The following is a 26,210-nucleotide window of genomic DNA, read 5'->3' as shown; positions in this document are numbered from 1 at the left end:
AAGTATATTGACTGTTAAAAGTTTTTTTTTTGTTTTGTTTTGATTTTTAAAATCGGTGCAAAGATGTGTGGACGTGTTTTTTTGGACAACTCGATACGAGAATTTCCGAATGTTTGCTCGAGTTGCAATAGCAGATTTTTTTTTTATTTACAATGAACACCTACATCTGATTTTTTATTACTTGCACTACGACACGAACCCGGAGGCAGCTTCTCTATATAATGATTGAGGCGGTAACGGTATTGGGTAGTCGTTGTTTTTGATAATTGTTTTTTTTTTTTTTTTCTTTGTTTCTATATGAGCATTCGACTTGACTGTTTTCTTTTATTCATTCGTGGTGGTAGTAATGGAGCTAATAATGATTGAGGTAAGTACCTACTCCTGAAGTTCTACAGGTGGCGGTGAAAGTCGAAAATTGTGAACTATAGAGCTGCTGCTATCATCGCCTGTACTATTGCTAGATGATGCTGTCCCCGCTACGGATGAGGCTGCTGCCGCTGTCGGGAGAGATGTTCCAATTGATGCAACAGCTGCCATTCGATTTGGCACGGCTTCGCGAGTCTCATGTTGTCCGGTTGCCCTTCGAAGTAATTCTTGGGCGTTATTCTTGAAAATTGAAACCATGTTTAGCAAGATAAAAATAATGGAGGTATTTAAATAATTTATTCTACATTATTTGGCCGCTCTTCCTGTTGATTGTTGGCTGGAATTTGGTTGTTTTCTCCGGGTCTGTCTATGTACATCATTATTTCGTGGCAAAGTGGACACCGGTCTTGCACGTAAAGCCACTTTCGGAGACAGACTCCGTGGAAGAAGTGCCTGCATCGAGTTATTTTAGCCGATTCCATTTGCTGAAATGAGTTGAATGTTTAGTTAAGTTCTACTTTTTATGAAAGTTTCAAACTTACCTGATGACAAATTGCACAAACATCATTTAAATTATTAAGTTGAGCTTCTGTAGCTTCGGGCAGAGCTGATATCTTATCCACAGCAGATCTTCGTTTCATGAAAATGGACCAGCCGGCACGAGCCTCACACCAGATATTGAAATAGGCATGGATGCACATCATGATGGCTCTGATTGCGCCCCCTGTAGCATTTTGTGCTATCAAGTTATATCATACGGTACACCAAATCAACCAAATAAAAATACATGCACACAGTTTGTTTTGTTCTTGTTTTTTTTTGTTTTTTGTTTTTCAATTAAATAAAATTTCTGTTTTTTTTTTCTTTTATTCAAAAATATGGTTTCGATGGGTGAGAAAAACGAGAGTGAATTTGAATATGCATGATCGGTTTTATCGATTCAACGGCAACAATGTGAGGTAACATGGATGTGGTTTTCCGAACAAGTTTTCTTGGATTTGTATTAATTCTTTTGCAAAATGGTCAATGTTATGAAAACATCTAATAAACATCTTGATGAAACAATAAGGTTCTACTTGAGGAATTATAAGAGGTGGAAACCATAAAAATATGAGTATATTTTCGAACATTAGGATCGTTTTATGTAGAATGGAATAAGAAAGACGCACGCTCCACGTGTGTTTAATGATGTTATTGGTATTAAATACTAAAAATTGTACAAACTATGCATAAGCTGTTTCATATTGAGGTCAATACAAAACGGCTGTATGCCCTCATTGTTTGAAACGAAGATGAATGTTTTCATGTTAGTTTATAGAAGAGCAAATAACTATTCGGATACAAGGATTGTGAATATGACTTGCTGCTAAAACAGTGAAACAGGACTGATACTGAACACAACAAAGATGATCACGGATATCGTAGAAAATTCGCAGTCAATGGAAAGAATTTCAAAAAATCCCACAGATGAAAGTATTAACCTTTAAGCTTTGTACAACATAACATTTTATATGAGTCTGAATACAATAGGGTGTCATTTTTTTTTCGAAATTCAAAAGTAGTATCCCTTTTTTCACATTCTATTCACGATTAATTAAATCCCTTAAAGTTTGGCGTAAAAATCTACAACATATTTACAGAAAATATTCTCAATATTTCGTTATCAATTGCCAAAAACTTAATAAAAAAACGCAACAATTGTTTGACCACATAATAATGATCTTATAAGCGTTCTATTTGGAATCAATTTTCTATGCGCTTACGCGCAGATTTAGAAAGCGACTAAAAATGACAAACCTGTTCAGGATTTCTTTGGCAGAAGAAATGGTAATGTGTTTCGCTATGTGAAACAATATACCCAAGATACATACATATAAGATTTTTCCTCCCACGTGTGAGGAGAAATCTTAAATTTAAACCCGAGTTAACTCAACTATTTTCTTTAGCTAATTCTGTATCAAGTGAAAATTTGGCTCTTGAACTAATTGAATATATATGTAAATTAATTTTTAAAATTAACTAACTCTGAGTTAACTGGTCTTAAGTAAACGGAAAAACAGAATATGGTATCATCGAGGAAAGATCACCAAAATGTCCAAAAACAAAAGGCTCTATACCATGGTTGTGCGTCCACCACCCACAAATTTCGAACTCAATGTCGAACAATGTACAGAAAGTATGAGAGTAATTCAAAGGCAGCTGAGATGAAGATGCCGGGGAAATACCATGTTAAAAGTACAATCTTTAAAAAACTTAACCGACCAACTCAGTTGGTATTGCCATGTTCAAAAAGGCCAAAAAGGCAATATCATCAACGTTTAAATACGAAATAAGATGAAAGGTAGGCCTAAAAACTAATGGTATAGGCAAATGCAAAGACACCACCATTCAGTTGGCCTCCGAAATGAAACAATAGAAAAAGGAGAGGATTTCCGTGGTCAACTCTTTAAACCAAACAGGCGAATCAATTATGTAAAGCAGATACAGAGGAGTTCTTAGCATTTCCTCGATCATATCGAGATCATTACAGCCAAGAATAAAAGGAAGAAGAAGATGAAAAATTGTCCCCTACTTCCATACATTTTTTTTATAAAACCGGGCAAATACTTTGGTATCTTTTATTTTATGAAATAAAAAAAAAAAAAATGAAAGCAAATGCTTTCTTTTGCAAGAATTTCAATTCAAATTAAAAAAAAAAAATAATATGGCAACATATGCAATTTTTAGTCAATAGATGTTTAAGTATTTTAAATTAAAGACGGTTTAAAAATAATCATCCAAATCGGTGGTCGGTGCTGTTCAGCCCGGTTTTGAGTTAATGCAATTTTTTAAGCGACAGTTACTCCACTTTTTCCCACCGATAAACATTTTTGAAGTTCAAACTGAAGCGGTCACTATGGCGTATGTGTAACATTTTCTTGTATAGAAAAATTAATAAATGCAAAAATTTAATAATTATTATGAATTTTTCTATCGCTGACAAATAATGAAACAATTTGGGTTGTGTTGGTCGTCCAGTGTCTCGAAATCGCAAACTTACTACTCTTTACATTTGTTTTTGGTGCAATGATTTTTTTTTCACCAAAATGAGTCCAAAACAAAAAGTGGTATATGTGTTTTTTTTAAATAATCGAACAAATACATAAGACGAAACAAAACATAACCATATTTAGTTCCATACACTTAAGCAAAAACAAAACTAAAGAACAAAAACAAACTCAAAAAGCTGCTATAGCACTAAATTTAACTACACTAAACATACAACAGAATGTGATGTTTATATATTTTATAAATAAATAAATATGTGCTTTAATCAATAACTAACTTACCAGATTCGAAGAAAAGAATCCAGGCACCATTGAAAAAGAGCAAAATGCCAAAGCAAAATTCAACTGAATTACCAAAAGCACGAACATAGTACACATAATCGTCCAATTTTTCCCAAAAGGAGTCTCTTCTAGCATCGTATAAGAATAGTGCATATGTTGCTAAGCTCACAAGAACCTTGACAAAAATTTAAAAAAAATATATTTATAAAAAGTATTTTTGGAAAGGTTATAATTTACTTTAACAATGACTTCAACAGAAAAGGCAGTAACGGCTAACATCCAGGTAGAAGGTGAATGTCTTGACCATAGCACCAAAAGTAAACTAATCGGTGCCACCAACAAAAAAACACACACGACCAAGGCACGTGTATGACGTTTCCTCGATGGACTTCTTGCTGCACTCAGTGACATCAGAATTGGTGAAACAATATTGTGAAGGAAATGTAATAATGCGGTAACTAAAAGGCACAGGTTTCTACACAGACGAATGAAGCGCTTGTCAGGCGACAACGAAGTCAGACCAGTCTGCAGTGCAAGAATATAAAAGAGTACTGCCGAAACGGTACCCAATGATTTTTCCTCATCTGTATCGCCAGACATTAAGAACCATTGGAACATCTTGCCAATGTAGTGACAGACTATCGAAATGACACTGGTCATTCCAAGTACAGCTGTCAGAGTCTCACATCCATCCGAAAGCAGTTTGTGCACTGTCCCAATAACATTTAGGCTAACGTCCTTTGCAAAGATCAGCGAAATAAGCTCTTGACCAATTCTGAAAGAATAATTTATTTAATAGATTTGAATATTTTTAATTTAGATAGACATTACCTTATAGACCAGAATACTCGCAAAACACATGGCACATTTAACCGTTGCCATTCGTTTTCAATTAACGCCGATAGACCAAAGTTTGAGACAAAATTCATTGCATATTCATAGCCATTTAAAATCGTTTTACCCGCTTCCATTGCACTTGTGTAGAGTGTAATTTTGGTGAGGATAAATGGTATTATTCCAGCAAAAGCTGGTGTTAGTTTAAGGAATGAGGGAGGTAATGGCAACATTGCCAATAGAATGGGACTAACAAATATGAAGGGCATCTTTTTCTGAAGAAATTCATAGCGTGGACCTAGATGAATGTATGCAAATAGCATTCCCATAAACCATTGGGCGACGAGATGTGGCATTAGTGAGAGGACAACACCTCCAGGATCTAACAGACGTGATGTGTTGAATGAGAGAATGTCGACTAGTAGACATGGCCCACTTTCCATTAGGGCCAATGCTGATACATTACTCCAATATGATAGAAATGTCAAACCCACAGATATGACGAATAGATAGACCATTACCAAATGCCTTGTCCATAGCATAAATATACATGCTGCACACAGAAAACCTAAAATAATAGAAGAAAACGATATTGTATGTATTAGTTTCATGTATTTTTCAATATGGGCACAGATATTGTTGATGCAAAAGTTCAAATATCTTCGGTAAGAAAATAGAAAATGTATCCATGTATCCATTGTCATTTTTGGACTATCAACTATCGCCTCACCCAATTCCACCTCAGTTTGGTTCCTTGAAAGTAGTCCTTTCGTCGAACAAAATGTTTACATTGCAGAATTTTAGTTTATTTTGTTTGGCTAGTTCATGAGTTTTTTACAGTTTCTCAAAACGGTTTTAAGGCTGACCATCAAGCACAGAGACCTAATCAGAGATTTTAGTTATAATGCTAAATTGAGAGCTTTTAAGCTACGTTTGTCTATGTGTCTATGTAATGTGAGTTTGGACATGTTTAAAGGCTTAACCAGTTTTTAGAGGAAAAAGTCTAGCTTCGGGAATGTATTGATCGGCAATTTGTTTTAGCTGATTTTCCTAAAAGTTGCAGGAGAAAGTGTTGTAGCAGTAAAGTTCTTGGGTAACGATACACTGATGTAAGCTTTATCGACATTCATAAAACACTTAACTGTGCAAAATAACTGTAAGGTGTTAAAAAAATGACATAAAGCATAAAAGTTTAGTGCGGTAATAAATACAGACGAAAATTAAGCCGTTGAATTGCAATACAAAAGCTGTGTTTTATTTTACTCGTGATCCGGATCAGATCATTTATTTATTTGCGAAACAATAACAAAACAAAATCCTGCCTTTGTTGTAAAGCTAATAAAAATAATGATCTGATCCGGATCACGAGGAAAATAAAACACAGTTAAAATTACGTATAAGTGCTCCAGTTTCAAGCGAAGAATTTTAGTCCTTCATATTGAGCTCTAAAAAATGTATCGCTTTCTTTACGTGCTTAAAAATAAAGAGTATCAATCTTTGCCAACGATGAAGCTACATCCCTGCAACGCTTGGCAAAATTGTGGATTTTTTTAGAAGATATGAGTAAGGTATAAGCACAAAAGTCTTATGTCGTTTTCTTTCACTCAAATGAGAGTACCCTTTTAGTACTTATTTTTGCACTTTTGAAGGTTTTGTGTTCTTTGACGCCACAAAAGTGTAAAAAAAAAAATTACTCCAAAGTAATTTTAGTACTACGGAGTACGCCGGATTTACTCCACATTATATTGCTCATTTTCTGATCACACTCTGCTTTTTCTGACATTTATTTGAATGAATTAGCGTTTTTAAAAGTGAAGCAGCAATGCCTAGTGGTTGACTCTTAACCATTCTTGTGTGCGGGTAATTGATTTGCAAGAATTTAAAGGATCTACAATTTACCGCCGAGTCCGAAGCAGAGGTTGACTTTTTATGGTAATAATGCTCTTAAAGGCTTTTTCAATTCCTCGCAAGAGGCGGTTCCCATAAAAAAATGCTTAGGTGGTGTAGGCTGAGATTCGAACCCAGACCATTGTAACAATTGCGCCGCGGGGCACAATTTTCCAAGTGTGAATAGTTTAAATATCTTTGATCTATGATCAATAGCGGAACTACTTGTGTTCGTAATAATTGGTGCCAACTAAAAATGAAACTACTCTGTTGTTGTGATGGCTTCGTATGGCAGCAGAAGTTAAGAAGCTTATAACCACCTTGCAAAAAATAAACCACGAGCGGTTGATTTAGTATTCCCATGTTAAAGGATAGACTAAACAGATTATCAGAAACTTGGCAATGAGGGAATTCCAACACATTCCCTATTACCGATGCTTACAAGCTTTGTCGAAATAACTCATATACCTAATATATTAATTTATATTAGTTGAATGTTCGCGTATTTAATGCCATATCACCTTATTATTAGCTAAGTGCCAGGAATATTTCTCCCCTTTAGGTACTATGTGTTTCATTTTTTGAAACTACGATTGAGTTCTTCAGTGACTCAAAGCCGACTGAGTAATTTTTATAATGCCATAAAAACAACAAAGAAAAACCTTTTCATCAGTATATCAGCTAATATAACTTTTTCACTTGGTTTTAAATTATGTTAAGTATGTTCGCACATTTGCATACATAACTTCGGAATTGGCCTTTTTTTTTATTATTTTCCGGGGTCAATACCATTTAAATAGCCTTATTTTATTTAACCGTAAACTGTTACCAGTTTTTAAAAAAATATTTTTTTTTGCATTTGTTATTTATTCTTCACCAGAATGCTGTAATCGTTATGACTCACAATGCCAACTTATTCTCTTGAATTTTTGTTGATATATGTATTTATTTTCTGAACGAACTAATTTTGATGTCTTCAATTAATTTATTAATCATTCTAATTAGATATTCAAATCAGTTTTGCTTTCAATAAAATATTTGCTTCTGTAATGTGTTGTCTGAAATAATAATTATTCGGCGTATTCAGAGACATTTCATAAAGGCAAGTTTAACAATTCGATTGACTGACAATTAGTGCGCAGCAATGAGAGTTCCTAAAAATGGTAATGTAAATGCCAGTCTAGAAGTATTATGTAAAAGTTTAAGGAGATAAATTAAAAAGAAGAGCGCCTCAAAAGTCAAAACAAAAAAAAACAACTTGTATTGGATGCATAAAGAATACAAGTTATTTATAAATCGGTGACGAGAAAAATAATAATAAAAGAAATTCTCAATTAATAACGATCAATTTGTTGCTGTTGGTTTTTATTTTCGACCAAGGAAGTTAGCTTGATGCTTATAATTCTTGTAACTAATCTAAAACGATTGTCATGTAGTAGAGTAATCTAATGTTTTTTTATTTTGATCTGATTATGCCATTTCATTTACTTTATTGGATATTGTTAGTTACTAATTAGTTAAATAACTTAAATAATAAATAAAGTGTTCTTTTACAAACATTTTTAAAGTTAATAAAATTACCGACTTAGAATTGGTCTGGCATTATATTTTAATATAATATTCAGGAGATAAAACATGAATAGATATTAAGTAACAAATAACATACTACATAAATTAGTAAGATAAGTGTTTGCTCAATATACATATGTAAGTATTTAGAAATTTTTAGTTAAAACTAGAACAATTAACAAAAAAAGACAAAACAAAACAAAACAAAATTTAAAAAAAAATATTTTATTTTCTCGTTAAAAACAATATAAGAACTTACAGGAATTTAAACAAAACGTTGTGTAAAAATTTGAAAGCGATTGGTAAAGAACTTTTCGAGATTTGCTATTAAAAGCAAAGGAACATGAGATATACCAAACATGTTGATTTCAACTTAAGATTTCTCGAAGAATAAAAGCGATATTTAAAAGATTTAAATGGATTTAAAAAGACAACAATCAGTTCTTTTAGAAACCGTAATGTAATTACAAAATGTAATTCAAACAAATAACAATACGCTAGGAAATAATATCGAAAACTGGCAAAAAACGGAATTTTCGATTTTCTAACGGGAATATCGCTAAAACGTGATGTGATAAAATTTTTCTAACTTCGGATTCGAGCTCAGCACACAAAAGCTCGTAGAAAAGTATATCTTGGTTTCTATAACAAAAACCTTGTTGACCAGTGTAATTATTATATTCTAAAATTTAGGAAAAAACATTGAAGTTTATGGTTTTAGATTTAAACTTTTTTTAAGGGAAAAACGGCACATGTCCACTTTTAGTCAAAAATAAATTAATAACTAAGCACTATTTAATGGCATCCTTATTTAAAAAAAAAATAAATTTGCTTTTTTTCGGAATGAGTTGGATTGGATTCGTGCTGTTTTTCTAAAATGTTGAAAAAAACTATTCGATTTTTTTTTTCGTTTTTTTTTATTGAGATTTTAAATTATTGTAAAAATATTTTTTTTCCTTTATTTATGAATAACTGCTTAATTCAACACAAAATGTTTTTTAACTCATAAAAAATTAATGAGAATTCAAAATTTCGTCTATTTTTGAACCTTAATGTATAAATTTAATATTTTTAGCAGTAACCCTGGTTTTGATGACTGCTCTACATCGATTCGCTAAAATTTGTAAACTACGCCAAAAAAATATACTTTTTTTCCCAACTTTAGAATGGCTCAAAAATTTTCAACCAGGTTCAAAGAATGTCGTTCTAAAACATGAATGTTTTTTGTCCGCAATCAATATTTTAGGACACTTGAAAATTTTGCAGAGTGACCCAACGCAAACGTATTTATTTTTCTGCAAATTCAACCTATTGATTCATTGAAATCAATGGATTAAAATAGATCGCTAAATGAAAGAGTAATTTTAAAACATTGAGACAAAGGTGGATTCCAAATTTCTGGCTATACGCTCAGAATTTACAGGCTGGAAAACAGTGCAGATGGATTTTCTAAAATTGGTAATCCCTGAGAGGGTTCGATACTCAAAGTAAATCCTGCTGCTCGTATTGGCTTTCATAGATATTTAGCCAATAGGAGAAGACCTATAGGCTGACATCCAATCGTTACTTTATCCTTTAATGTGGAGCTTACTTAGACCGTCAAGAACAAATAGCTCTTACAATCTCTACTGCTAAAGTTGATGAAACGCTTTCCAATCCCATTATATCCATGATGTAGCAAATCTAATTAAATTTGAGCAACTTTAATTAAATTTGAACAACGAACTATCAAATTCAAACAAAATTTATTTTGCTTCTCTAAAGAATCAAGTTATTTCGAGTTATATCATTTGTTATAAATAGCAATAGTATGCAGAACATAACTATGTCAATTTTAAATAATGAAAAATGAATTTCTAGAAATGCTGATAAAATTTATAAGAAACTTCTTTTTTGGATTTGCCACATTTAACTTAAAACGAGTTATCTTTAATCAAGATTTTTGTTATATTTAAATAATAATTATTTATAGAAATAGTATAATACATCATCATTAAAAGTAATCGGACTTTAGTCAACTGCATTTCATTAGTAAATTTACCGAAAAAAACTTCAATGTTTTGATGCTTATTTAGAATTCAGGGGGTTTATTAAGGAACCCCTATTATTATAAAGTCTGATAGTACATTGCATTACATGTATCACTTAATCGTACGGATGATGATTAATTATAAAAAAAAACTATTCTAATTCATCTTTCCATTTAATTAATAAAATTCATACATTCATTTAGCACACCAAGCAGCACTCCCTGGTTTTTTAAATAAAACTCAATATGCTGTCTTGTCTCTCGAATTTGTTACTTTTAAATTAAAATATTAAAATTAAACAAAATGACTAATCAAAAAAATCTAATATGTATAATCAAGGTTACGAAAAAAAATTATTGCAAACGATAAGCAAAAAACGCCAAATGATAAGAATTATTTATATTACCAGCAGCGACAACGTCAAATCATTCGAGTGTTTACATCTATTTATTAGTTGGTAAGTGCAAACTGGCGAGCAATGAATGTGTTTGTGTGCGTTGCGGAAAGCGAAACCAAGGCAATTCAAGTCCAAAATTGAATCGTAAAAAAAAAAAAAAAAAAACACAACAAGCTTTAAATAATTTGCACGTTGCCCTGAGTGTTTTTTTCGTTGTTGTCTTGGATTTTTTTTTTTCTTTGAAGTGAACTTCTCTAGCAAAGCAATTAGTCGAAGAATGGTAGAGGTAACCCAAAACCGTGTATATACAATAACATGAACGTCTGCGAATAGAATTTTGAGTGAATGGAAATAGTTCCTCAAGGTCATGAAGTTTATAATTGAGCCGGTGTTAATGGGGCTTAGTGCATGTAAAGAGTTTGGAAGGTACTTGGTTTTGATTCACGTCAAACCTGAAACATTTATGGCTGACTACACATATTTTGCAAGATTAAAACAAATTTGTTGACTTGTTTAGCATAGGCTTAGTAAGAAGTATGGGTTGTAAAATGTCTTGCAGAATCATTTTTTTTTTATAGAGAAGAGAAAGATACAATTTGGCTTAGAAACATTTTCGGTTGAGTACTTCTTTGATTTTTAGATTGTTTAACATTTGAAGTAAAACTTAAACTTGTTTCTTTTATTAGAAGTTATTAAGTCATTGACCCAGTGGGCACTTTACATAGGTTAAAAATAAATGATAACTTTTGAAAGCTTCAAATATTCGTTAGAAATATAAAAGAGAATGTATTGAGTGTCATACGGGCAATTAGTAAATGAAGCTAAAAAGTATCCCAAAAGTGGAAGTAATACCTACCCTCATAATAAGTGTGTGCTTGAAAAAAGGGGGCAATTCGGGTACAACTATAAAAATTAAAAAATAAACATACAATGTGTGCTGGTCAATTTCAAAAATCGCAGTCAAAAAAGTGTTTTTTTATGCATTAGTCTATTCTGAATTCTCTAGTTAAATAACCACGGAACGAATCAGTTCAACTTAGGTTTTTTATTTTAAACTAGCTTCAGGACTGAATGCAATTTTTTGAAAAATAAAACTCAGTATAAAGTCACAGCCAAAATTTTTCAAATTTAAGTTTTTCTAAGTACCAATTCTGTTGACCTGTATGTTTTTACATGTGCAATGAAATAACATTTTTTTACATTTTTGTAAGGTAAAAATATTTTTGCTCTATTCTTCTTGTTCCAACAAACTTTAGTTCTGAATATTGCAAAAACATTTTTTCAGGGTCACAAGACTGGTTGAAAGTTGTTAATTACTAGGACTTGCTTTTTTATAGGGTACAAATTAATTTTTTTATTTTGAATTAAGTTATTTTAAGATAAGGAAAAAATAGTTTTGAAAAAATAGAACCCTAAGTTTACAAAAGATTTGTTTTAATCATGGTAAAGATAATCTGGGTACATTCCTCATAGAGTTATATATTTATTCTCAAAAACAATTTTAACAATTAGAATAATTCTTTTAGATAATGTATATACAGTCGACTCCCTCTAAGTCGAACTTTCACGGGACTCAAAAATTGGTTCGAGTTAGAGGGAAATTCGAGTTAGAGGGATTAATTTAATATTTTTTCATCAAAATTGTTCATTAAAAATGGTGAAAAAGTTCGACTTAGAGGGAAATTCTGGTTTTTCATCTACAGCACTCTACCAATATACTTTAGAAAAATATGCCAAAGCAAATAATTCTTCAATTTAATTTAAACACTATGAAATGGATTTTCTTAATCAATCTTTTTTCTTTGTTGTATGCCAACAAAGCCTTGGTATATAACCGTCACAAATGACGTCATTTGTTTTGGTTTTCGCACCTGATATTTGAAATTATATAATATGCATTTGATTAGAAGTACGATTGATAACTAAAATTTATTGAAATGTTGATTTTTGAGCTCATAAACATCAAAAACAAATACATATGTATATGTGACAATTATTGTTGACCAAATCCATTCCAATAAAGTAAAAATAAATCAATTTCCGGGTTAAGCTGGTTATTTATGTAAAGGGCAGTTTTCTAGTAAATAATATTTAACGAAATGGACCGGTTAAACCTCAAGTAGCAGCTATCTGGAAAAAAGTTAAAATGACCTTCTACCGCATTTCGCCATGTTTTGTCGTTTGTGGATACAAAATAAATACAAGATTTTTCACAAAATTCATGAAAAAAGAAACTAAATAAATACAAAAATTTCAAAACCGAAATCAGCTCTGAGGTGTTCGATGTAAAATAAAACCCGAGAAACTCTGATTTTTGTGACAGTTGATTGACATGACTCAGAGTGCCCTGAAGCGGGAAAAAAAAACGAACAGATCTACTGTTTTCCTATTTTTCTTTTTTGAAAGAAAGATCTTAAGGATTTGTAGAGACATGCGATAAAATACGCATTTCAGCAACAAAAGACTATGAAGAAGTCAAAATTTAAACAACTCTATAGATATCTTATGAATCAAGCTGTGTCTACGAAACCTGCCCAATCACCTTAATCCAATAATAGGAGAGAGCCAAGACATTCATTTGATATTAACCAATAATGAAGAGAGCATTCTGTCTTAAGCTCACTACCGTGGCTGACTGGATAGTCAACATAATTACAATCGGACCTGAAAATTGAAATGGGTACTCTGCTGTGAGACTGGTTTTAAACTTTGTGGTGATAACGGTAAAATGTTTATTTCTGAAATAGCCAATCTCAGTAACTTGAACCAAATTTTTAACTAAAAGTCTTTGCATTTAATAAGGGCAACCTCAATTTCTATCAAAGTAATTTTTGAAGGATCTTATTTTTACGAACTATGTATATCCATAAATCTGCATCTAACTGAAAATTCACGATGTATGAATTTTTTTACACAAAAGAATCTCTATCAAAAAAATTTTAATTATATTTTTTGGAAACAAAATAGGAAGCTCATTGGAAGCAAATGCACTTGGAAGTTTTGGGACAGATACATATATGCAAGTTTGTGAGCACTGATCTAGGCACACAATTCCAGATACATTTGCAATTTTTGACGTGTAGCCAGGATACTATCCACTTGTAGCTTTACAAGGAATGTTCATTGTTGTATTATATCGTTATCGTAGAGCAACTAATTTTATAAGACCGAGAGCCCACAGCAAATTTTGGGGAGTGGAGGTATAACAAAAATGTAAGAATGCAATTTTATAGCCTTATGCGTTTTAATAACGAATTCAAAAGTCTGCCAGCTTTATATGGTTTTCAAGGGGTTAAACGTCGCAAACATTTTCCAATTAATGTGAGTAGGCTAAATTAATACACATTCACATTCTTAATATAAGGACTGATGCTCTGTCATTTCCCTTAAGACTGATCCTCAATCTCGGCGATGAGACAAATAGATCTCGAGATATAAGCATTTTTAAACTAACGATATCGGATCTATTTTTGGAGAGTTTGGAATTCAAACAAACAATAAATAAAAGAGAAAAGTCTCCAAAACATAGCCGCTTCAACAGCTTATTGAGTTCTATTGATGGCATCATCAAAATTAATGTCTTCAGGGTTAGGGAAAATGAAAGAGCATCATTCCTTATATTCAGAATTTGATTTTGTGTTAATTTAGCCTCCTCACAATAATTGGCTATGTTCAATTCCCCAAAAGGCTATAAAACTCTCAGAATTTGTTGTGGACTCTTAGACTATATGTATACAGGGTGTCCGGTAGAAAATGGATAAGCCGGAAATGGCTGATAGGTGCACTTTTAACTGTTCTGAAACCGAATAGAAAAAGTTTCTATCGCAACCAGTTTAGAAAATATTAGCTTTTTTTTCGTTCAGTGTACTTTAAATTTCTTCATCTTACGTTTTCTTTCATGTGAATGAATTTTATAAATTTCTTATTTTTATAATTTTTAACAATAATTGGCTCACTACATACGAAGTTAAAAGATTTTTATAACTGTTGCATCTTTCTTTAAAAAAATTTTGAAATTTGTTTTTCGATGCAAAATGTGAAAACAAATTTTTATGAAAATTTTTAAACACTTGTGGTATAAAAAAATCCATAGGAACGTAGGTGGCCAACTTTTTTAAAAATATGCGCGTCCAAAGGGGATTGCAGAATGGTAAAAGTTTTTATCAAATCTAGAGTTACTAGGAAGTTATTTGTACCAAAGTGCAAAAAAATCCTATTAATTTAATAAATTATTTTAACTGTAAAATCGTAAGTTTTTCACATTGCTGCCACAAATGCATGGATTCCATCAGTTTTTTTAATCAGTCATATTTTACAATAATTTAACTTTTTTTTAATGCAAAGTAGAAAAAAAAATATTTGTTTGCTCAGTTTAAGCATGGGCATACAATATTGTGCATCGGGACAGCTTGTTTTGAGTTTTGACTTCTTAATGATCTCGTTTTAAAGAAAAATTGAGATTATCGGTTCCGTTGGCCCAATGCAACCTCATCAAAAATGTTGCAATGTTTTCGAATTTGTGTTCAATTCTAAATCTTATTGGGCTACGAAAAACATCCAATATTTTTTAGATGCAATTTTATTAAAAGTTATGATGTAATCAAATCTTTATTTTATCTATTTAAACTGATATTTGGCAAATTAGCAAACAAATCATTTTTTTCCACTTTGCATTGAAAAAAAAAGTTAAATTACTTTTTTATAGCCACTAATCAACGGTTATAACATATTTTTTATGGTAATGTATTAGAAGAACTATTTTAAAATATGACTGATCAAAAAAACTGTTGGAATCCATGCATTTGTGGCAGCAATGTGAAAAAAGATGATACAGTTAAAATAATTTATTAAATTAATAGGATTTTTTTGCACTTTGGTACCAATAACTTCCTCGTAACTCTAGATTTGATAAAAACTTTTACCATTCTGCAATCCCCTTTGGACGCGAATATTTTTAAAAAAGTTGGCTACCTACGTTCCTATGGATTTTTTTTATACCACAGGTGTTTGAAAATTTTCATAAAATTTTTTTTTTCACATTTTGCATCGAAAAACAAATTTCAAAATTTTTTCAAAGAAAAAATGCAACAGTTAAAAAATCTTTTAACTTCGTATGTAGTGAGCCAATTATTGTAAAAAATTATAAAAATAAGAAATTTATAAAATTCATTCATTCGTGGTTGTGGTTAAAGAAACCGTAAGATGAAGAAATTTAAAGTACACTGAACGAAAAAAAAGCTAATTTTTTTCTAAACTGGTTGCGATAGAAACTTTTTCTATTCGGTTTCAGAACAGTCAAAAGTGCACCTATCAGCCATTTCCGGCTTATCCATTTTCTACCGGACACCCTGTATGTAGGTGAGGTCCTCAAACAGAAGTTATTTTCATTTTTTTATTCTAACGAGACTGGTAGACAAAACCGATTATTTTCTCATAGTAAATGCGGAAGAGCTCAAACTCCAGAACTAGTCTATTAACCACTAGACTAGCTAGTTCTTTAACAATAAATAGATTATTGAACTTTTCTATAATTTTATTCGATAACGTTTGCATTTCAATTAAAAGCCTTGAAGAAAAGGAATTCTTTTGTGTCTATATAATAATTGAAAACCTCAAGTCAATGAAAAATACCTTTGCCATTAAACAAAAGTAACTGGTTTAGAATTTTAATAATTTTATAAAATAGCCTTTGACCATCAGCCAACAGTAAATAATAATTATTATGCTAACTTTATACCTACCACCTACCCCACTTCAATTAACTTGATTGCTTTCAAAGATAACAAAAAAAAAGCAAAACAACAACAATGCAAAGCCAAAACCAAAACCAGATTTCAGATCAACAACAAAAAGGTTAGAATAGAAAACTTCTCCAAAAATAGATTCCTTAGATTAGATATCGACTATCCAAAAACTTTAACCTCCATTCCCTCTTCTAGAATCTAAAATCTTGATATAAACAAAGAAACAACATATTTTTGTGGCTATCAATTTATTTCTTGCTTTCACAAACAACAAATTCAGAAAATCAGGTGTTTCTTTAGCTAAATGATGGCTCTCAGCTAAAAATTGCGTGATCATGAACTCAGCTGGTGGCATTGAGAGATAAAAAAAAAAAGCTAACAAAAAAATGGAAAGAAAAAAAAAAAAGAAAATTTGATTTACTTACCAACTAAACAAATGACAAATTTCACCGCTGTTATCGATAGAATATCATTCAAATTACTTTCTATTGCTGCCTCAAATCCTTCTTCAACTACAAATCCACCCCCCGCATTCCCGCCTCCACCATCAACAACACCGCCAACCGTTTCGGTAGCGTTTTTTATTAATAATCCTATTGCTGCCGATGCCGTTGTTGCAAGGCCAGGTACGTTGTTGTTGTTGTTGGTTAAATTGCTAGTGGAGGTGCTTAAATTGGATGCAGTGGTCGAGGAGCTAATGTTTCCATCAACTGGAACACCTTCAATGACCACATCGTCTGTTAGAGCGCCGGTTTTCTCCAACGGCGGATACAAGCGAGTGGGCAGACCCATTCCGATTTTGAGAATTTCATCGATGACCAAAATGGGTGGAACACGCATCATCACGTCAACCAGACCCAGAACCTTCGCCCGAAACGACATTCTTAAAGGCTTTTTAAGCTTTTTGTTTGTGTTTTTCGGGGTTCTTCAAAGTCTGATGACTTTTTTTTCGGATTCTGTCCACCCGATGGGGACAAAGTTTTTTTTCTACAACTTTTTTAGCAAAATTAACAAACAAATTTTTTTTCTGGGGGAAATTTATGAATTTTTAGATTTTTATTGGAAAAAAAAAAAAGAATTCACAGAGATAGGGCGGATGTGTGTATTAATTGGAATTTTTTTTATTTTCTTCAGCACTTTGTAAATTTTCTCTTTTTCGTTTTTATTTTTTCTTTATGTTTCATCTAAAATTTGTAAAATATTTGACAATTCGCGAAGTCATTTTTTATTTTTTTTTTTTTGCGTTTTTCTTTCGCACTTCGACTTCTGTCGGGTTTCGTGGTCGATGTTGAGTTTTTTTTTTTTTAATTTTATTTTTTCTTTGTTGCTTAATTTGGTTGTTTGAGGGCGTACAAGTCGAATGGGAGTAATTTTCTCTGTTTGCATGTTGTTGTTGTTGTTTTTTTTTGGTTTGAGAACTGTCAAAGTTTGATTTGACGTGTAGGTTAGAAAGAGATAGATCTATGTGCGAAACTTGGATGTCGATAAGGTAGTTAAAATTATAAGAGGTTTGGCTAGTTGGCGGTAGATGGATGTAGTTGAGCGAGAGACAGAAGCGGTCCGATTTTGTTTTAACATTTTTGCGTTTTTAATAAATCATTTAAACTATTTCCCATAAACGTTTTGGGAAAAGGCTTAAGCCTTAATAATTTCCCGACAAACAATTTTGGTTCTATAAAGCTTTACAAATGCAATTGTTGCTTCTGTAAAGCATTATAGAAGCAAAATTGTTAGTAGGGTTGCTAACTTAAAAATCAGTCTGATTTTTAACTTAGTAAGTTAATGAAATGCCTTAAACATTTTCCCAAATCGTTTAAGATCGTTAAAGTCATATTTTTTTGGAATCCCAAATGAATTGCATAAACAACTGAACCACATTGTAATTAACAGCTCTTTAAGTCAAGTCTAGTTCTTTAAAGCCAGAACTCCCAACTAACAATTTTTCTTCTATAAAGCTTTATAGAAGCAAAAGAAGCATGTATAAGGCTTTACAGAAGCAAAATTGTTAGTCGGGCTATAATTGGAGGATGGAGTCGGAAGCTAAAGTCAATTGTTGTTGTATTCTTTGATTTTTCGATAAGTTTTCATCCGCCGAGTGCGGTTGCGAGAACTGTTTCCCTCCGTTTCATACGACGCATCCGACAATTATAGTTCTATCTTGATTGTGACATCGAAAAAAGTGGTAGAGAAACATTTTTAATCGGAACATATTTCATTTCATTCAAAATGTTTCTCGCATGAGAAATCATATTTTTGTTTCAAAGAGTAGGTAGCTAGATTTTGGTCAGCCACAGTTGAGCCAATGGAAAAAAGTGAAAAAAAACGAAGAAATAAATCTATAAGCTTAAATTTTGCGATATTTCGGTACTAGATTATAAGCATAGAACGCAGATAAAAGCAAAATTCTACCTGAAATTTGTGTCCCCATTTGTCTTCACTTTTTGTACGTGCGCTAAATTGTGACAGATAAAAAAATGTAGGGGAAAGGTGCGGACAGTGAGACAATCCATTTTTCTCTTTTCTGAAAATAAGCACAGTAACAAAATCAGGTGAAAGTAGTTTTTGGAGTGTTATAAAAAGAGTGTATAACACAAAAAAATCTGGTTAGTAGACAGAACTTTTTTTTACATAGGTATGTATTATATTTATATGTTCTTTCATAAAAAAATATAATGTAATTAGAATTCCTTCTCGTTTTTTGTAATTTTACATTTTTCCGAAAAATGACAAAAAGTAAACAGTGAGACATTATTAAAAAGCAAACAATGAGACATAGATTTTTAAAAAGCAAACAGTGAGACATAGATTTTTAAAAAATCTATTATTTTAGCATGACTTTTATCTTTCGTTTTTTTTTGGCTTTTTGTTATTTTTTTTTTGAAAAAGTTGGTTAAAGTAACATAAATTAATTAATTACATACTTGTCAATTACCTAATTATTTGACGTTTTCGTTTATTTTGTTTCACCTAAGAATGTCTCACTGATCGCATCCCTTGCAAACAGTGAGACGTTTTGACTTTTTCTACATTTTAGTCCAATGTGATGCTCTCATTCATTCATAATGAAAGAGAAGATTCCCGAAACAAACAATCTAAAAAAATTAATAAAGATGAGTATTTTTTGACCAGAGGTCAGTAGGATTAGAAATAACTCAATAAAGAAGAACCTAACAGCCGCAAATGAGAAGATAACTAAAGGTAGAAAGAAGGTCCCAAACTCCCAAAAAATACAGGCATAAGAAATGTTTTAGCATCTTCATCTTAGACTTAATTTAATTTGTAGTCATTCAAATTTTTTTATGTTTTCTTATATTTTTTTTTTGAATCTAAAAATAAGTTCTTTGTAAATTTAACATTTACGGCCATATTATTCACTAGTTTAAAAAATACATCTGGATGTAAAATTGTCGAATGTCAAAAATAAATCCAAACCCAAAATTAGTTATCCCGAATTTAACTATGAAAACAGTTTAAAAAAATAGTTAAAAATGACTATTTTTGCTATGTGTGATAGTGAATATCATGGATTTGGATTTATTTTTGACATTTCAATTTCTTTACATCCAGATGTATTTTTTAAACTAATGAATAAATATGGCCGTTAATATTAGGGCTATTTAAACGCTTCCATATAGAAATGGTCGTGGAAAAAGATAAGTCATTAATGAGAAAGAGCGAGCAAGAAAACTGTTTTATGATAAAGTACCTATATACCTAACCTACCTACCGTTAATAACACTGTGTGAAAAAAAAAACAAACTTTTAAAAATCATTTTTTTGGTACGTTTTGTACGGCTTCTTAAACATAGTGATATAGCATATTTTGCTTTTGCAAAATTGTTTAGACGATAGTATTTAGAAGATATTAAACAATATTCGAAATAATATTTTTATTGTAATTAAATTTTTTATTGCAAATATAAATATTTTTAATTAAAAAAACAAAAAATTATTGCTAATAAAAAAAAAAATCATTCAAAAAATTCAATGCAAAATAAGTGCATTAAATATTTTTTTCATAATATTCTTCGAATTTCTTACAATTTTGACAAAAATTTGAAATTAGCAAACTCAGTTTATTACTGTAAGCAACATCCTAAAAATCAGTAAAATACTGAGCAATTTTGTTTACGTTTAGAGTAGAGTTACATAACTGATTTATGTACCTACATTAAATCTGGCAATTAACTTTGCAGTTGAATGCATATCATTCTTGTAAAAGTTTTATAAGAAGAATTTGGCAAGGGTTAATAAGATTCAGAATAATTTAAAAAATATATAGGTACCAGTGGAGTCTCGTCAGGGTGTGCAAGGTGTGCATTGCACACCCGCTGATCTAACGAAGAGTCTTTAAACGACCAATGTCTAATATGCACAAATATGCACAATTACACAACCCATAAAACCTACATCACACAGTCTACATTCATATTCTTTTTTTCTAATTGTTCTTTAAAAATTCCTTCATCGATCATTTTGAAGCAAAAATAAAAAAATAAACACGTACGAAATTTTGCTGTGCACATTTTTTGTTGATGTCAAATAAATTCATCCAACTTTACTCCATCCGAATCCAAACTTTATAGTTCTAAGCTAAAACGCTACAAGATTTTCGCAGTATCCATCCCCATCGTCTTAGATGAATTTGTAGTTTGAATGTGTAGGATGAATTTGTAGTAAACTACTCGTGCGACGGTTTTCTGTGCACGGGCTTTTTTTTCTTTTTTCTTTTCTTGTATATCTGTTCTGTTCATTTTCTGTAAAGCTTCATAGATGGAAAATACCATGGTATAAAAAGACCATGTACCATGGAAAATACAATGTATAAGATCGAATCTCGTGCGAAAAAAAATAATGCACGAAAGTCTGAAATGTAGTTTTGTTTTCTGTTGTAGGTACATTAAGGGCATTTAATACATTTAATACAATTAATTAATTCATTGATATTTTTATATTTATCGATACCTGTAAGAATTTATAAGGGATATTTCTAAAATTGTTCAGGAAGCAAACAAAAAATTATTCTTGTGAGGAGACTAATGGCTTGCAAAATTTTATTTTCTCTCTAGTTTCATTTGCATACAGGATAGGACAACCAAAGTAGAACCAAAACGTGGTGTTTAACTCATAGTATATTTCCACATCAAAAAGTAATTTTCGAAACAAATATCAACTAGAATTTAGGTAGATATAAGGTATGTAAATTCTCATGGGAAAATATCGATATGTAGGTATATAATTTTCAAGAATTGCACACCTTTCTTAATATCTCACGCGACGCCGCTGATAGGTACATATGTATCTATGTAATTCCTACCAGCCAGTATTCAAGTTAATATAATATTAATAGTAGCTGTGTTTTATTTTCCTCGTGATCAAGATGGTCATTGATTTATTTGCCAAACAATAACAAAACAAAATCCTGCTCTTGTTGTAAAGCTAACAAGAGTAAAGCTCGTGATCCCGGATCAGGGATCACGAGGAAAATAAAACACAGCTAGTTTTGTAACAGTGGAACTTTTTTCCTATTTTTATCTCCTAAGAAAAACTGAAAATATTTTTTTTGACATTTTTGGAACCACATATTTGGAATCCAAAATATGTACATACATACCTACTTAAAAAAATTTATCATGAAAGATAAGCTCGGTTAAGGGGTTATGTCTAGTTGTAAGTTCAAAAAAACCTTCTTTTTTGTGGATTTTTTGTGAAGAGGAATTTAATTATATAAACATAAAGAATGCATATCCATATAGCAAATTTAATGTATTAAAATAATTCGCTGTGGATTTAAAAAAATATTAGGTTCCGTTATTTTTGCAGTAGATCTCCTAGACGACCTCCAAAAAAAGGTGTCTGGCGGTGAGCAAGATATCTCTGATCCAAGTGACTTAAAATTAAAAAAACCTTCATTTTTAGGATAGACCAATGCAGGTAATGAACGAAGGAATAGTCAAAATTTTGATTTTTGACGAAATGGCGGCTTTCCAAAGAAAAAAATCGTTGTTTTTCATGAAAATGTACACTTTAAAGTGGCTTAAAAAATCGAATTATTGTCAAAAACCTTTTTCTTCGGTTATTACCTGACAAAAGTATCTTAGAAAATTGTGTAAAAATTTCAAGCCGGTTACTCCAGCCGTTTCGGAGAAATTTTGCTCACTTACAACTAGATATAACCCCTTAAGGCACAACAAAAAAAGCATGCTCACTAAGTAATTTTAAATTCTTATTAATTTATTTAGATTTAGGAGTTAAAATGGGACAATACAAATTCTCGTTTTCAAAAAAAAAAAAACTGCAAAAACAAGATAAATTGACACAGATGTAAAACCATAGCAGAGCTAGGTTCAAACCACTGAGCATTCTAAAATCTCACTTTGTAACGACTTATTTTGGAAATAACTCCATAATTTGATATTTATTAATTCATCACAATACCTGTAACCTGTCTCATGTTTTTCTAAATTCCTATTTGTACCAACCTACAAATTTCGTCACATTCATTTTTGGTTTGACTTTTTTTCCACTTTAAAACAATTTTTGTTTCATTTTGGCTTATTTGACAGGGCTATTAGTTTAAATGAAAATGTCTAATATATGTAAGATAAAATCATTCAACTATAAATTAAGGATAAACAGCTAATCTAATTGATCTTATTTCTGCAAAACACCATCAAACGCACACTAAACCCAAACCCAACCATTTTCTCAGCAAGAGCTAATCCCTAATTGCCACACTACTGCCATAAATGTTCATCCCACTGCAAATTGACACGAAATTGTATCTTTCCAACTGCCTTACAGAGTGTCACTAGGCTATTACTCTGTCTTGGACCTCTCTTGTGTCTTTAAAGCCAGCAATCACCGTAGGCCACTTAGTGTCGTTGTCGATTGCTAGAGACTTTTCCTTCGATATCCCTTAGCCAGCGACTCGACGACAGACGGGCGTCTAAGTATGAACGCGCACGCTCGCTATGCCACTGACTGCACATACAAAAAGCACAAACATTCCAACAGTGACATATGGCTAATTAGAATAGAAATTAGCATCACCATTTCTGATAATGTGGCCTCCAGTCTATAGACTAGCTCTGTTTCAACCACATAAGGCAGGCTTTTGGTGTCTCTTTGACTTTGTCCACAATAACAGCTCTCAGCATGAGCTGCCTGGACAAAGTGTGTGTATAGGGATGATGCTGGTCTGGTCCATTGGTCCCCAACTCTTGCTCTGGTTGATTCGAACTGACAAACTAATTGACTCTTGATGAATTTCTATCTACTTGGTCTTCCATTGGAGGCATACCTGTTGTTCGGAGTCGCGGACTCTGAAGGAGGAATCAGTTTCAGTAGACTCTCATGAGGGCTGACAAACTGTCCACCAGATTGATATGTGTCTCTGGTTGGCACTGTTTTGCTTGACTTCAATTTTTTTGCTTTCGAATGCAGAGGTCTTATAGAAATCCACATCATTCCAAAGTGTGCTAAGAGTATTTGTATGGTATAATTTCTTGACAGATGTCTGTCAATTTGAATATGCTGTGCCTTTGGAAGCCTTTTTATATCTATAATTTCTTTTAGAGTCAACTACCTACGGTTTGAAAAAAAATGGAGTCTTTTGTTTTATGGTTACTCAATTAGTTTCTTGTTTCAAAGAATGATTGGTTAAGACATAAGATTGGATATTAATACCTTCACTCTGAAGGTAATTAAAAAAAGAAATAAAATCTATATAAAAAGTTTGAAGAAAACCACTGTTGACTGAAACAAGGGATAGTAAACATTAAAAAAAAAATATAATAAAATAAAAAAGTTACTCAAGGTTCTACCGAGATTTGAACTCGGATCGCTGGATTCAAAGTCCAGAGTGCTAACCATTACACCATAGAACCGATAAAAAATGAGAGTCATATGTGCGTTTTATTTTTGGATACAAATGAAAATAACCTGAAGATTCTTTTATTCAACAGAATGATGTGTCATTTATTAAAAGGTGGGTAGGTACGTGGTAGGTAAAAATAGGTATTTAAAACGAATATTGAATTCTTTCCCTCTATCAATCAGGAATGAGGGTATTGAGTACCTACGTACTTATACAAGTGGTTTCTATTCAGTTATTTGTATTGTTGTTTAGTCAATGAAACATATTGATAAAATACATAAAAATGCAAAGTATGGTGAAATTACTTTAACAAATTCAAAAGCAACCTATTTATAGATTTTTTAAATAAACTGGTCAATATTTTTAGTTAGATACACCTAGGTATTTCATTTTTAGGTTTTTCTTTGCTTTTAGTATTTATATAAGTTTGATCGAAAAGAATAAGTAGGTGTAAGAAGAAAATTAAAATAAAGTAGCTACTTATTAATTTTTGGAGTTGAGGTCACTTGAACTTATATTGTACTTATATTAAGGTTATTTTTATGGGTAGGTAGTACCTACTAGGTACATACATTAGATTGTCCCGTCATTTTGTGATGATTTTTGTTTTTGCTCCTATTTCATCAAAAGAGGTATTAAAAGTTGCGTATTAACGAGTAGCTTTTAATATGATCTTACTTTTTAATTTGAACATATAACTTTTCGGGCTTTAAAAGTTTTTAAAGGATAAAAATAGGGTATTTATATGTACTTATAATCCATGGGTAGAGGCCCAAAACTTATCTCGAAATTAAAAAAAAATACTCTCAGAGTCTTCTCTTCAATACGCAACTTTTGTGACCTCTTACGATAAATAGACTCGCCCACTTCGGAGTGACACCCGGGGCGGTCCGCCCACCGCCCCCCCTCGCTACGCCACTGGTGATGTGTTCAAGAAAAATTTAATGCATGTAAGTAGGTATTAAAAAGGTAAACGTTGCTTAGAAAGTTAAATTTATTTATGTTAAAATTCATAAAAAATTTTTTTTTTATAATAAGCGCGCACTAAAGGGATTAATGTACCCTTAATATGGTGATCACAGTACGAGCAGGGAGGGGTTTGAAAGAAGATACCTACCGATGAGCATTAGTTTTGAAGTTCTGAGTTTTGAAATGGGATGGGAAAACAGAGTCGGGTAACGAGTTCTACATTCGTGGAGTACGGCTGAAGAAAGAATCTCTGTAAATTTAATTTGTTATTGAAAGAAATTCAATAAAATCTAGACAACTAATATAAAATTTGATTTTAAAATTACAAAAACATCTTTTTAAATAGTTTTGATCACCTATACGCTATACCATTAATTTTCTGTATAACAAAGAAATTTTGAAAATCGTTTTTGAGTCGTTTGGTGACAAGTATAGTTTTTTATGAATTAAGTATTAAAAAAAAAGTAAAATACATATTTCAATATAAAATGAGTACCTATGCCAAAGGTCCATTTTTAAAAAATGATTTGAAATTTAGATTTTTTTTTAAATCCAAAAATTATTTTGTCGATTTTTTTTAGTTTTAACATTACGGGTAATAAAAAGGTGTCTAGAAAAAATTTTTGAAATCTTTTTAGTTGCTTAGGAGAAAGTCAGAAATGAAGATCAATACAAATTTGTCTGAATAAAATCATGCAAAAAAAGTATAAAAAAAAACACTCAAGAATGGTTTTAATCCTCTTTGATAAAATATTCGGGAAAAACTTGATCAATAAAAAATTACTAGACAAGCTTAAATCGTAATCAATTTTTGTTCGAAGTTGAAGTTTGGCGAAAGCAATTTAAGAAGTTGAAAAAGTTTGTTATTTTTGCTGTTTACTCTAAAGTAGAATAAACTGGGTTCTAGTGAGAATTTTGCAAAGTGAAGCAATAATTTTTTGTGAAAACGCACCAAAACTAATTTGATTTGAAAGCTCCTTTTGTATGGATGCTCCATAGTTTTTAAAAGTTCATAGCATTTATAACAACTCATTCTTACATTCTTAGTTTGTTGGAACTAGGTGTTAAATTTTTAGTTTTTTAAATTCCAGATTTTCGTGCGGGGTCTAGTTTAAACCTGGGGTTAACTCGACAATTTTTATGAGTACGCTCTAGATTAACTGAAGAAAAAACTGTTTTGAATTTTAATTAGGTATGTAGGGGGAA

General features: G+C 31.5%; 1 protein-coding gene and 1 non-coding gene across 3 annotated transcripts; both read right to left on the bottom strand.

The window, feature by feature from the left end:
• Window positions 1-266: 266 nt before the first annotated feature.
• On the bottom strand, window positions 267-17,487 carry LOC129913552 (protein TRC8 homolog). 2 transcript variants are annotated; one of them, XM_055992287.1, is made up of 7 exons: window positions 16,582-17,487; window positions 4,527-5,097; window positions 3,933-4,470; window positions 3,696-3,870; window positions 909-1,105; window positions 672-851; window positions 267-606 (listed from the first exon to the last, which is right to left on the bottom strand). In XM_055992287.1, the coding sequence occupies exons 1-7, from the start codon at window positions 17,036-17,038 to the stop codon at window positions 376-378; spliced, it is 2,349 nt and encodes a 782-aa protein (XP_055848262.1). In that variant the 5' UTR covers window positions 17,039-17,487; the 3' UTR covers window positions 267-375. The 2 variants fall into 2 exon arrangements, with proteins under 2 accessions (XP_055848262.1, XP_055848263.1); XM_055992288.1 differs by having other exon boundaries at window positions 909-1,090.
• Window positions 17,488-23,973: 6,486 nt separating this feature from the next.
• Window positions 23,974-24,045, bottom strand: Trnaq-uug (transfer RNA glutamine (anticodon UUG)). The gene has a single exon. It is a non-coding gene; the product is annotated as a tRNA-Gln (tRNA).
• Window positions 24,046-26,210: the final 2,165 nt, after the last annotated feature.

The sequence above is a fragment of the Episyrphus balteatus genome, chromosome 3, assembly GCF_945859705.1.
Source record: "Episyrphus balteatus chromosome 3, idEpiBalt1.1, whole genome shotgun sequence".
NCBI classification, from domain to species: domain Eukaryota; kingdom Metazoa; phylum Arthropoda; class Insecta; order Diptera; family Syrphidae; genus Episyrphus; species Episyrphus balteatus.
This window is presented reverse-complemented; position numbering and strand designations above follow the sequence as displayed.

Coding starts and splice junctions, on each gene's coding strand:
- LOC129913552 (XM_055992287.1), bottom strand. CDS start 17,038: ATGTCGTTTCGGGCGAAGGTTCTGGGTCTGGTTGACGTGATGATGCGT. Junction 4,471..4,526: donor CGAGTATTCTGGTCTATAAG/GTAATGTCTATC, acceptor TTATTCTTTCAG/AATTGGTCAAGAGCTTATTT. Junction 3,871..3,932: donor CTGTTGAAGTCATTGTTAAA/GTAAATTATAAC, acceptor ATTTTTGTCAAG/GTTCTTGTGAGCTTAGCAAC.